This window comes from Bombus pyrosoma, linkage group LG16, assembly GCF_014825855.1.
Source record: "Bombus pyrosoma isolate SC7728 linkage group LG16, ASM1482585v1, whole genome shotgun sequence".
In the NCBI taxonomy this organism is placed as follows: Eukaryota; Metazoa; Arthropoda; class Insecta; order Hymenoptera; family Apidae; genus Bombus; species Bombus pyrosoma.
Genome location: NC_057785.1, coordinates 6,410,416 through 6,422,717, shown reverse-complemented (window position 1 = coordinate 6,422,717; position 12,302 = coordinate 6,410,416). Strand labels below are relative to the sequence as shown.

Genomic DNA, 12,302 nt, shown 5'->3' with positions numbered 1-12,302 from the left:
TCTTTTCTTTTTATTTAATTAATCATTTATACTCAGATAAAAAATGAATAATATTCTAAAATAATACATGACAAATGTTGCGTGCAGATAAGATGTTTAACTCTGATAAGATAAATTAATATTTTTCTTAAATGATAAACTTATGTACTCTAGTATAGATTTTTCTATGCTAGCTCTTCTGAGCGAAATAGAAAAAGATTAAAAACCCTACGAATGAAAATATCATACATATACTGTATATGTAAGATTTTTAAGCCAGGAAAGATAAAGTAAATATTCTTAACAAGATAATGAAATCATGTGTTTTAATGCAACCTTTTAAGCGGTAGCTTTTAAGAAAGAAATTCCTTAGAGCAGCGCGGCAAAGTAAAAGAGGTTATATGCATCGAAAGTGACATTCTAAACGAGAGACAAAAATATGATAACCTCCGATCGAAGCAATCGTTTCACTTACGACCGTCATCGACGGTAAATAGCAGAGAAATTTCTTCGATATTTACATGGAAATATTCTCAACGAAGGACAATCGATTCTTTAAGAATCTTTTTTAATTTTTCTTCCCCTTCTTATACATTCGGAAATGAGAATAATTACAAACAAGTCCACAACATTTTCAATCAACTTTGAAACATTTCTACAAATTTTTCTTTCACCTTTTAAAAATTAATTTTCCAGGTGAAGGAAGATTTTGTTTAATGCAAACGATCGAAGTGGTCGATTCGGTAAGTTCGAAATTACGATCTCACGAAAATTGCAAGCTGCATAACGCGTAATCGGTTACCTAGCGGTCGAGTTGTGAGCACGAGGTGCCCTTATCTGACCGTGATAACGCGGATCGCGATAAGGTAAGGTACAGTACGTCCTGGCGCCCGCACCTCGAACCAGCCCGATATCGTGCGACCTAAATTCGCGAACCTCGCGTTGGTCATCGACTTCGGCTGGTCTCAACCAATGAACACCTGTTTTTACTGATGGAAATTGTTCGTATTAGCGCTATAGACGTTTTAAGAGATACGTATGCACATATTTCGCTATTAGAAAATAATTAGTTCCTATTATGTTATCTTATTAGGAGATAAGGTTATCGTTATTGATAATGAGTTCTAAGTTTCCATAATTGGGTATTGATAATTGAGCAGTTCAATAAGCTATGGAATTTTTTGGATTTTGAATGTTAATGATTTTTAGTAAGTTTGAGGTTATCCTATAATTTTGAAATATGTTCAAATCGGTTCTGTTTCTTCGAGAACGATACCAGATTGCAACAGGAACTCGGTCTATCGCGACCTCTGAACTAGCTGTTTCCGGAAGCAGTGGGCCTCGCGTGTTTCCGCGTAAACGGGCTAGGAAATGGGCCGATCCCTCTCCGGTAAAGCTTACCGATGATGGGCGGAGTGAAGCCCATTTAATTGTCTAGATATCGATCAACTAACAATCAGGATCTACGAAGAAAATATCGAGATTCGAGAAAAAATATTTCGAGAAATTTCTGTGAGATAGAAACCACAATTAAAAAATTGGAGATTAATTTACTATAATAAGTAGTAAAAAGATTTTTAGTAAAATTCCAATTTAAAATTATTTTGCCATTCTTAATAATAGAGGTTAACTCGAAACCTCGCTTTTTCGAAATTGAAAGTAAAAAGTAAACTCTATGAGTTACAAAAGATGATCTTTCAGCTGTACTTTGATTAATTTCACTTTGACAGCAGAATTTACTGAAACGTGCCATTAGAATTTGCTAGGAAAAAATTACGTTTAAGTTTATTTATTTTTAAAGTAAAATCTATAATCTGATTAAAGAATAAAATATGATAAATTAAATGATGAATTAAAATGAACTGATTCCTAACCTATATTACGATCGATCGAAACAATAGTCACAGAACGATTGGACGAAGTTTTTAACTGACGATCCCAACTGACTACTGTTTCATCGGTCGAAGTAGATAAGAAAAAATTGGACAGAAGCATGCTTACGATGTGAATCATCGAAAAAATTCTAAGCAAGCTTCGCGATTTCGATTGGTCACGAGCTGATGTGGGTCAGGCATGGCCCGCACAGATGATACGCCGATAGCGTTTCTGATAAGCGAAGCGACTGACTGATTACGCACCGACGACCTACATCAACGCCACACGTACACATCTGTTCGTCGTTTCTCAGCGATAACTTCGCATTTTTTCAATCCTCTGGACCCTCCTTTTTCTGTCAGCCACGAGATAATGGTTGGAAGGCTATGTTATCAGTCAGATTCGATTCTTACCCCTTCTTTTGGATTTCTTTAGTTGACCATGGTTGCTTGAGTACAAGCCAAGTGATCTTTCCTTTGTATAACAATTTATTAACTAACAATGATAGTAAATTGACATGTCCCAAGTTATAGGTTATGTGAAATTGCGATATTTCCAAATTTCAAATTTTCAACTTAACATTATCTAAACCAAGTAAATTATTTTTACAAAATCTCAGAAATAACCAATAATCCAAATTCAGTAACAATAAAACCTTCCCATCAGTAGTCGATCCATTAAATGTGCCTAGTTATTTTAAATAATATAGAGTGTCTATTCTAGAACGACATTTCCAACAAATGTCAGATGACCTTTAAACGCTGTACAAACGTGATGACAGCAAGATCATTCTTGATCTTTTCTCATAGGGAAAAAGGAGAAGCAAAAAGAAATAACGGAGAAACGAAGGGAAAACGAAATGAACCAGAAGGACACAGTCTGCAACAGAGATTTGAGGTTATGTAAGAAAGCGAGCCACAGAAAAGAAAGATAAAAATACACGACGGAAAGGTGCAGGAGGTGAAGGGAGAAAGCGGAGAGCCCAATGTTTGCTACAGTACAGAGAGGCGAGTCGCCTCCTCTGGCTGTCTCGTTGATAAGCGGCTGATAAGTGAACCGTTGGTAAATATAGAATGTCCCGATGTTCTCTCCTCGGTCACGTTGCATATCGACGAGATGTCTGCTCGCCGGTGTGCGGATATGTCAACGATACGTATGTTCTCCTATGTGCTCCTATCGAGCATTAAAATTGCGTCGTGACGCCACACTTTACCACTTAACCTCTACTACGGATTCTAGAATTTTTCCATTCAGGAATTTTTCCACGACTCACTTGCCGATATAATGAATCAAAATTTTAATTTGGGATTGACTGAATTTTTTTTTGATGATAGGATTTTTTCTACGAGCAATTTCAATTGAATATTTGATCCTTGTTGGAAAATGTAACCTCTACTATTGATTGGGACATTTTTTTTTATCGAGGATGAAAATATGACGGTTAAAAGTTTTGTTAACTTGACATAGATTGAATTTTTTTGGACGGCCCCAGCAATTTTAATTGAATATTTGGCCTTTGTTGGAGACTTCGATTGAGAAACATTGTCGCAAATGACTTGGATGTGATCCAAGTTTTCGTTCAAAGTTTTCACTTCAAATTGATTGATCTTTTTTCGAAAGGTTCCAGGAATAATTTAAATTGAATTGAATATTTCATACGACCTCTACTATTAATTCAATATGTTTTATACTGAATCAAATCATGTTCCCCAAGAGGAAATAAGATAAGTTCTTGGAAGCATGATCTGTCTGTGAATAGATGTCAAATGCAAGTGCAAAACCGGAGGTTGGAAATGTACTTTCATCTGCGTGGTCCCCAGCTTGCAACGCCCCACCAGAGCTTTTGCGAGCGGCTCTCCAGCGTGACTTCCGGTTCTCTAAACCAGAGGCGGATACAGACCGGAAACACCAACGGAAGGTCACCGGAAGGATCATCGAAGGACATTGTGCAATTGCTTTCAAGATTGCAACTGCAATTTTCATTCAACCACTAACAGATATTTTCTTCTTCTTTTAAAATAAAAATAGCCTTTCCATGAAACTGTTTCATTCAATAATTGATCTCTAATGTTCACTGACATTAAGATTCTTCAATAAAAAGGGCTAGAAAAGCTGACATTTATAAGAATAACATTTTATGAAGATAATCTCACATCAAAACAAAAAACTCGATGTCCTCTATGTTTTGTTTTCTTCCTCTTCACGATTCATCACATTCGACATTTGGTAAAATGTAGTTATACAGATACTGTCAAATTTCAATTAAAATTACATTTATGTTCGTAATTAGAGTTACATTTATAACCATAATCAGAAACATAAAATCCATAGAAAATCTTCAAATTCCAAGAACCAACACGAAGAACGGTTCAAATCTCTAAAACTAAAATAACACAGACATAACCTAAAAAGATTCTAACACAACCTAAAAGAAAGGTAAGTATATATCCAAGGAATTATTTCCAACTTAAAAGTCCATCATCCACGGAAGATCTGGTAAAACGAGAAACGCATCAGTGGTCCACTTGTTCAAGCAAAAAGTCGGAGACTTAACCTAAGTAAGGAGGAAGCATTATAAAAGAAAGAGACGAATACGCGAGAGATAAACAGCACGAAATAACCGGATACCAGGAGCAGACCTTCCCGCGCAAAAACGGCTCGTTCAGCGATGGAAAATTAAATGGTTGGACGCGTGTGTGCGTGTCTGCTGCACGAGTCAGAATAATAATTATATGGGCCAGTGCAGTCGATGCGTGGGAGGAACCGTGGCAACTCAACATATTGTCATTAACCTCGTCCCATCAGCGCCGCTTCACACTTACGGAGGCACACGTACAGGGTGTTACAAAAATGTGGACGATATTTGAAAATCACAAGAATTTCACATTTTGTATTTTTTATGGGATAAAAAGTTATGGTTTATCGGTTTCCTAATTTCGATATTAATTCGTAGATAAATATATAAATAAAATATTATAACTTGAAAAATAAGTCTCAAATGACACATATTTTTTTCAATGAACATGAATGTTTTTTATTGTCCTGATATCTAGCATTATGAATATTGTTCGCTTTTTGTAATACGTTATATATGGATAGAGACAGAGAGGGACTCTGTGGCGCGAGTGCATTTACGTAACTGTTGCACTAATCTGCCGCATGAGTCGATATCACGCGATCATCAGTGATCACGCCTCTCAGGTATCGACGCGTGAAGGCTGCTAGTTGAAAACCAGACGAAAGCTCGTAAACTTTGGGACTCTGGATAATAACATAGATATGCTGTATGTTATCCTTCTAAAAATGTGCATTACATTTTGCATTTCTTGAATATTTTTTTCTTACGCTTTTTGCAATCTTTTTTGTGATTTTCTTTCCAGTGTAGTATATTTATGTATTTAGGCGGCTCCTATATTTGCTTATAATCGAATTTCTTTCATACACAATTCTATTTAATCAACTGATCCTTAATATTAAAGAAACTTTCATGAAAGTAGATCTAGTCGTTAATTACTCGTAGGTCACTATGAGAACAACTTAAGTTAACCTAACCTAGTCACGCCTGTATGTGTAGGCAACGATATATCGAAGAACTATAATCTTAAATCAAGATACACCTTTCTCAAGAGATCAACAGCTCCAGGCCATATTACTACTCCTTAACATATTTCCCCACCAACGAACAACTCCCAAAACAAGCATCAGAACGGATGTCTCCTAAAAAAGAGCGAAAGGCAGCCGGGCAAGCATCAATTTCCCAGCCGATCCCCGACTCTGACGTCTCGCAGAACGTATAAGCTCTAAATAACGCGCAGTATACACGTTACTCTATCTGGTAGTATTAACCTCGCCTGCAACATACATGGCCGCCAACCGCACACAACTACCAGTTTCCATTGGCATGCGAGTGAGTGAAGCTACTGATGGACTCAAGTATTTCGCAAGTAGGTTGGAACACTAACTGACAAGATTGGAATCCTACATAAGTGTTTTAAAAATAGAAGCGGTACTCCCAAGTAGACTTAAATGCAAATATGACAAATTTGGATCCCTTGCCAGTGATCTGAGAAATACAATAAGTACTCCATGAGTGGATGAGTGGCATCTCGACACTCTAAAATTAATCTTGAGTGCTGGATTTGTTTCGTGATTATCAGTACATATTGAACTTAATCCCATCACTATTTAACGCACGTGTGGCGCTAGTGTCAGTCGTCAAAGTATTAAGCTTCCATTGTGACCATCCAAAAAAAAGTTCAAGGTCCCGTTAGTTCGATACAGTCTCACAAAATTAACATGTGATAATTCCAAAGTAGAATTGTCAAAGTCACAGACGGATTACATATGAGCCAAATATTGAGTTTGCTATTTACGATTTCCAGCGTTGATGTTGTTGTTGAAGGCAAATTGTTAATTACAACAACTGAAGTATTATATCTTACGATTACTATTCGGATCCTGTGAAATGAATCTTGGACAGCGGACTGATTCGCATTTATTGGTTCATATTGAACTTGATCCCATCAGTAGCACAGCCCTCCGTGCGTGTTGCTCACGCGAACCGTGTGCACTGCGCACGCACGCGTTCATGTATCGCCACTCAAGGCCGTATCTGCATCCTGCTGCAATTCACACAGTACCACCCGCTATTAGCCGCTGGAAAATCCGTCGTGGGTTCTCAGACACATTCCGGGGCCGTGGAAAAAATGGAAACGCTGGATGGATACGCGCAGTTAACCTCACCTGGGCAGATCCTCGCTTTCCACGAATTTGTCACTTTTCTTTCTTCCATATTGCCCGTCTTGTTTTTGACTTTGCCTTTGTGAGGTGTGATCTAATTTTCTGAATATATTGCTTAGATTATTTTGTAGCATTGTTTTAGGACTTTAGTGAATTTTTTCATTCTTTCAAATTCATTACTTTTGAAAGGGAAGGTTTAAAATTCCTCAAATTCATCGTGTTTATTTCTCGCGACGTTGAGAAGATCTAAAGATAAATGCCCCTCGTCGAAAGGTGTGCATTATGGAAATCGTTTCAAATATTTGCGAGCATCGCTTATCTTTCGCCGTTTGTCATAGTGATGCGGGTCCAATCGGCAACAGTCGCGAACGAAATACCCATATCACACCAAAAACCGCTTAGAACCCCTCCGATAATGGGCTCTATTTCGTAATTAATGTTACAGCCCACATAAATGCGACTAAATAGAACATACTGTTTGTGGTAAATTAGTATGGGACATGCCAGCTGTTCTACTACTTAATTCATGCATTTAGAGTATCCTAGAGAGAAGCGAAAGTCCCTAGACCAACTCTTCTCTAAAAAAAAACTCTGCAACTGTTTATAAATAAAGTAAAATAACTTGATAGTATGTTAATGGGAGTGGCGCTTCAAAAAATGTTCAGGGTGTAAAGAGTTAATTCACCGGCGTATCTCATCTGAGATTCCTAACCTCAATCTCTCTTTAAAAACCACGAACGATTAAATCCAACCTTCCAACTGCAAAAAGAAGTTAATTAAACGAGATTAATGAAAAACGAGTAAGGAGGAGGAAGGAAAGAAACGGAAATTCTAAGTGAAAAGTCAAGTTTTACTGATAACGACTAATTACCAGAGGCATAATTTATCAATGAAATGAGCTGGCGCGCGACTAATTAACAAAGACCGAAAGTAAAAGGATGAATCATTGCGATGAGATAGTCGTTGCAGAAAAATTCAACCGTTTCTCGCGGCTAACGGCGAAGAAAAGTTATTAACGACGACAATCGATAATTTGGCCTAATAAAACTAGCGACGCGGCGCTGGAATACGTAACCCCAGCAGAGGAAAAAGGGAGAAAAAGTTGCACCCTGCACATGGTAAAAGCAGCCAATTAGCACATGTCGCTGGGCACAGAAATATAACAATCAACCCTATTTTTAAATCGCCTCGAGACACAGCTCTCATTAGCTATTTGATCAACTGTGGCTTCTCTTTCAGAAATATTTGGAGATCTCTTTTCTAACGTTTTTTAAAAATAACTTTATTGTTATAAAATTATTATATAGTATAAAATTGGCTGAATAAAAGTTTAATGAACATTTTTAGAACTACACTTTACAACCGTAGAAGAAGCTCACCTAACCGGTTTATCTGATATCAAAAACCTTCATTAACGTTAGATAATACTCCTTTTATAGTCCATCGGACTATTTATCAGACCAGGAGTTTCGTTCGTTCAACGAGGAGAAGAAGCGAGGAGGTTAAGTCAGCCTGTTAAGTTCTCATTTGGCGCATGAATTTCCTGAATTCAGAAACCACGGCTAAATTTTCTCCTGACAACTGCGTCTCTCATTTATCCTTTGTTTAGTTGCTACTGAAGACCTTACAGGAATTCTTTAAAATTCTTTATTTACTTTCTACCTTAGGGAATTTTTCTGAATGCGACATCTTGCTGCCGAATCTATTATCTAAATATTTTCACCAACGTGAAAGAATATTGAAATTAAAGCTTCTCAATTTTGTGCTTCCTCCTAATCAAAAACTTTAATCGGTTATATTTTCTTAGAAATTCATTTCCTTAGATCCACCGGATAAATGTCCACTAAAATGTTGACCTAACCTCACAAATAATTCTCCTTTAAGATCTTCTTGCTAGAAGCTTTAGTCGTTCATGAGAGAAAATCATATTTCAAAAATTATATTTCATTGACGAGTCTTATGTGTCGATGTGAAATAGAGAAACATACTGATGAATGCTATATTTAATATACATTTAAGTATTTAATCGCACATATTTACTCTACTAATCTCAACTACGTATCTGTTTTCCTAACCTAATCTTCATCGAAGCTTCGTTCAACTTGACTCAGAAAATTTCCAAGACCTCGACAACAAACGTCCACCCCCAAGAGGCAATTGAACGTGCTTATCATCGGCGCCCATCGTAGTCTGTATCGCGATCGCCTGGAAGCTTCGCGTGCATCGAAGCTGGCACGCGAGAGAGCGGTGCACTATGGCAGTAGTGCAAGCAATCACTTGGATTGACGGAAGTGGACACGAGAGACACAACGACTGCAGTGGACGAAGAGAGGGCAGAGGAGACGGGGGAAGTCTGCGTGAGAGGAGAACGTGGCCGGTGACGTCACATCCGGTAGCTGGTCGACGTTTCACTCTCTTTTTCTCTTTCGCAGAACGCGCGCGCCATCAACAGAAAGAAACGCGAACGCGTGCACTGAATTCCTCATCTGTCCCGCGTTCCTCGGTCATGCGTCTTCGCCAGGATTTACACGTGTCATCTTTCTTTTAGCAAGTTCGAAGGTTGAGGATTGCTCAGAAGAGATGAGATTGATTGCTTCTGCAGTTTGAGAACTTCTCATAACTTCTGCATAGAATAATTTTGTGGCAACACAGCAGAACTGCACTACATATTATTAGTATTGAAGCTGTCGAGATAATGATAATGATAATGATGATAGCTTCGTTGGTCTCATTGGCTTGAGGACCCTCGATGAAGCTAGCCTCTCTAACAGTGATAAACAACCCAACGATATCGAAGATTGAGAGCTTCGAAACTTGCGCAACTCGGTACTACATTTTATCAATATATATCATTTATTCTCTGATGAAACTAACTGCAGTACTCTCCAAAAGATGTTCCATCTCTTAATAAAGAAATCGGAATTCCTAAATAACAAGAACTCCACTTACCTATTTTACTGTTGGGACTGTAAGGATCGTAGCTGCTGGTGCTCATAGGGCTGGCGTATCCGTTGTTGCTACCGGGCTGCTGCTGCTGTTGATGTGCCAAGGGGCTGGAATGAGCGAGAGGCGGTTGCTGTTGCTGCGACTCGGTCAACTGTTGCTGAGGATTCGTGTAGACCACGTGTTGGCCCTGCAGCGTGGCGGTCGGCGAACCTGGGCTGTTCGCGGCTAGCCAGTCGTCAGGTCTGGCGCTTTTGTTACCCGCCGCGATCCCAGCGAACAGGCCACCGGCCGCAGTAACCGGGCCCGCGACCGATGAGGACGTCGTGGACGTTCCAGCCAGGAGTTCAGGCGTCTCGGCCTTGACCAGCGTCAGGGACGCGGCTCCAGCCACCACAGAGGTGATCGTTCCGACGCCTGCTACCCCGGTATTCGAGCCTCCGTTAGTCGTGTCCATGCTGGAGTCGCTGGTGTCCATGCTGGACGTCGCTGGATCCGCAGTGGCTAACCTGGAAGTGGCTGCCAACACGACACCCCCCGTGCCAACCACTCCCGACGCCTCATCGTAACGCACCGCTACGTTGCCGCTCACTAAGCTGGCCACCGTGACGGGTCCTCTGCTCACCTCTGTTCACTTGCCTCTTAAAGTCCCCTAGGGAGATTCTAATCTCTTTCGTGAACCCTTTTTCCCAATTTTCTGATGGTTTTGATGCAATTCGAGGTGGTTTGTCGAGTTTTGACGGTGTTTGAAGAGGTTTGAAGCGGTTTGGCTCGCTTGTTTAAGGGGTTCACGATGACCTGGCGGCTTGAAAGGCAGTGGTTTTCGTCGTCAGAGGCTCCCAGGCTCGTTTAATTGGGTTCTGTCCCCTGGATGCCGATGGGTGCTCTGTGAGTTTGGATTCGTACGGGGATTGCAAGAGAAAGACCCAAGTTTGTCCTACGTTTGGTAGGTTTGTGAGCGTGTCTTGGGTCCAAGCCTCTTAATCTAACTGCTATTATGCACGCGATTATGCTCTGGTTACAAAGGACGAGACTCGAATTAGTTGCACCGATTGCTTTTTGGACTCTCGTCGAGGGACTTCCTCTACCGCATCTTGAAGTGCGCCTCGAACCGCGGGCCCAGGTGCATGCTAGTCGAGTCGGATCGTCGCCCGTTGCTGTCTTGAGGTATCTGCAACAGAAGATAACGACTTGGTCAGTCAAAGTCTTGTCGGATTACGTCTCGTTGGATTAATTCAATTTTTATTGTTTTTCTGTCTGAATCGTAGAAACGAAGCAGACGCCAGGAGCTGTACTTTTCTAAATGTACAATAGAAGAGTCTCTAACTGTGCAAGCTACGGTCGCTACAAAATTATCAAACTGGTTTCCTTCATACTTTTCATAGCCACGGGATCTCACAAGATAATTAACAGTGTGTCGTAATAATTCCCGCGCTGGAAATAAGATTAGAAGTGTCAAGGTTCAGTGTACCCAGAATTTGCATTTCAATCGTTATGGCTACCACATTATCCATTAACATGATCATTCGGTTTATCGTTAACGGATCTCAATAGATTGTCTGAGAAGGACGCGATACGTGTAATTTCACGCCCCTCAGGATGCTCAATGTATCGATAAACATAAACTGACTTGGTAAAAGCCACAGCTTGTTCTGTATCAATGGTGGGCTGATGGAAAAATCAGTGAAAATCAATGGAACGTTAATAGGGAATTAGCGAGCAATTAATAGAAAAGTTCTATTTCACGCAACATTGCTCTAACATAGAATTTGTCTTAATAAAATTTCTATTTTCAAATCATTCGCCAGCCGTCATTAATCCGTAAAAAAGGGTGAAACGGCTGGAAAAAAGCATAATTGTTTGGAAATTACAGGTTCCAGAAGAAATGTGTATATATACTGTACAAGACAGTGCACACGACACGTCATTACGTCTAAGAGGAACTTCAGAACGGCTCTCGATCGACGCCACGCAATTTCCTCCTGCGTGGAGAAATCGTGGGTAATGATACGCTTGAACGATCGGACGAGCAGCAATGAAACGGGAGCTGGATATTCTTGGTCCTCTGATCTAAACTTTCCGTCGCCTGAAAAGCGACCACCAGTGCCAATAAAGTTCTTGCAAGCTCGTGACAATCGCGACGGTTCACCGAATTATGCGATCACAGAGGATATTTGCGACTAGGAAGACGAAACGGAACGTAAAAAGAAGAAATTGGAAAAATTATGGAGAAAATTGTCAGGCAATTCTGAATAGAATTCTTAGTTTAACGAAAATTTATAACAAAGATTTCTAGTTAAAATTAGTAAAAATGACAGGACCCATTAACGAAATAAATTATCGCTCAGCTAAATTTCGTAATAAATCGATGAAACATCGAGAGAAATTATTTATCCGTACATAAAATAAAATAGCAGGAAAATTAAAAATATTAATGACAAATGTAGCTTTACTTTTTAAATCATTTTTTTAAGATACAGTTTGAAACTTTTAAAATACAAGGACGACGATATGGCAAGTGGTTTAAATGTCTCAAGTGAGAGAATAAGAGGGTCGGGATGCATCTGACAGGGCAGACGGTTGTTCAACGCGGCAGAGTCACGTGGAAATTGAGCAATTGAGAAAGAGGAGGATTACGACAACGCAGAAGTTGCGTCCCGGAGACACGTCGCTTGAAACAATGCAATTGTAAATTGATAGGATGCTCTGTGTCGGTAGTAGGACGCCTTTTTATCAAGTAACGACGAGTGAAAGTCGCTGCTGGT

The 12,302-nt window shown here is 39.7% G+C and overlaps 1 protein-coding gene across 3 annotated transcripts in view; it reads right to left on the bottom strand.

Moving 5' to 3' along the window:
• Window positions 1-12,302, bottom strand: part of LOC122576599 (ecdysone receptor) — a 150,244-nt gene that overhangs the window by 67,921 nt on the left and 70,021 nt on the right. For all 3 annotated transcript variants that reach the window (XM_043747162.1, XM_043747160.1, XM_043747161.1), the window contains exon 3: window positions 9,544-10,708. In XM_043747162.1, coding sequence (XP_043603097.1) covers window positions 9,544-10,015 — 472 coding nt within the window. In that variant the 5' untranslated portion in view covers window positions 10,016-10,708. The remainder of the gene's footprint in view (window positions 1-9,543; window positions 10,709-12,302) is intronic.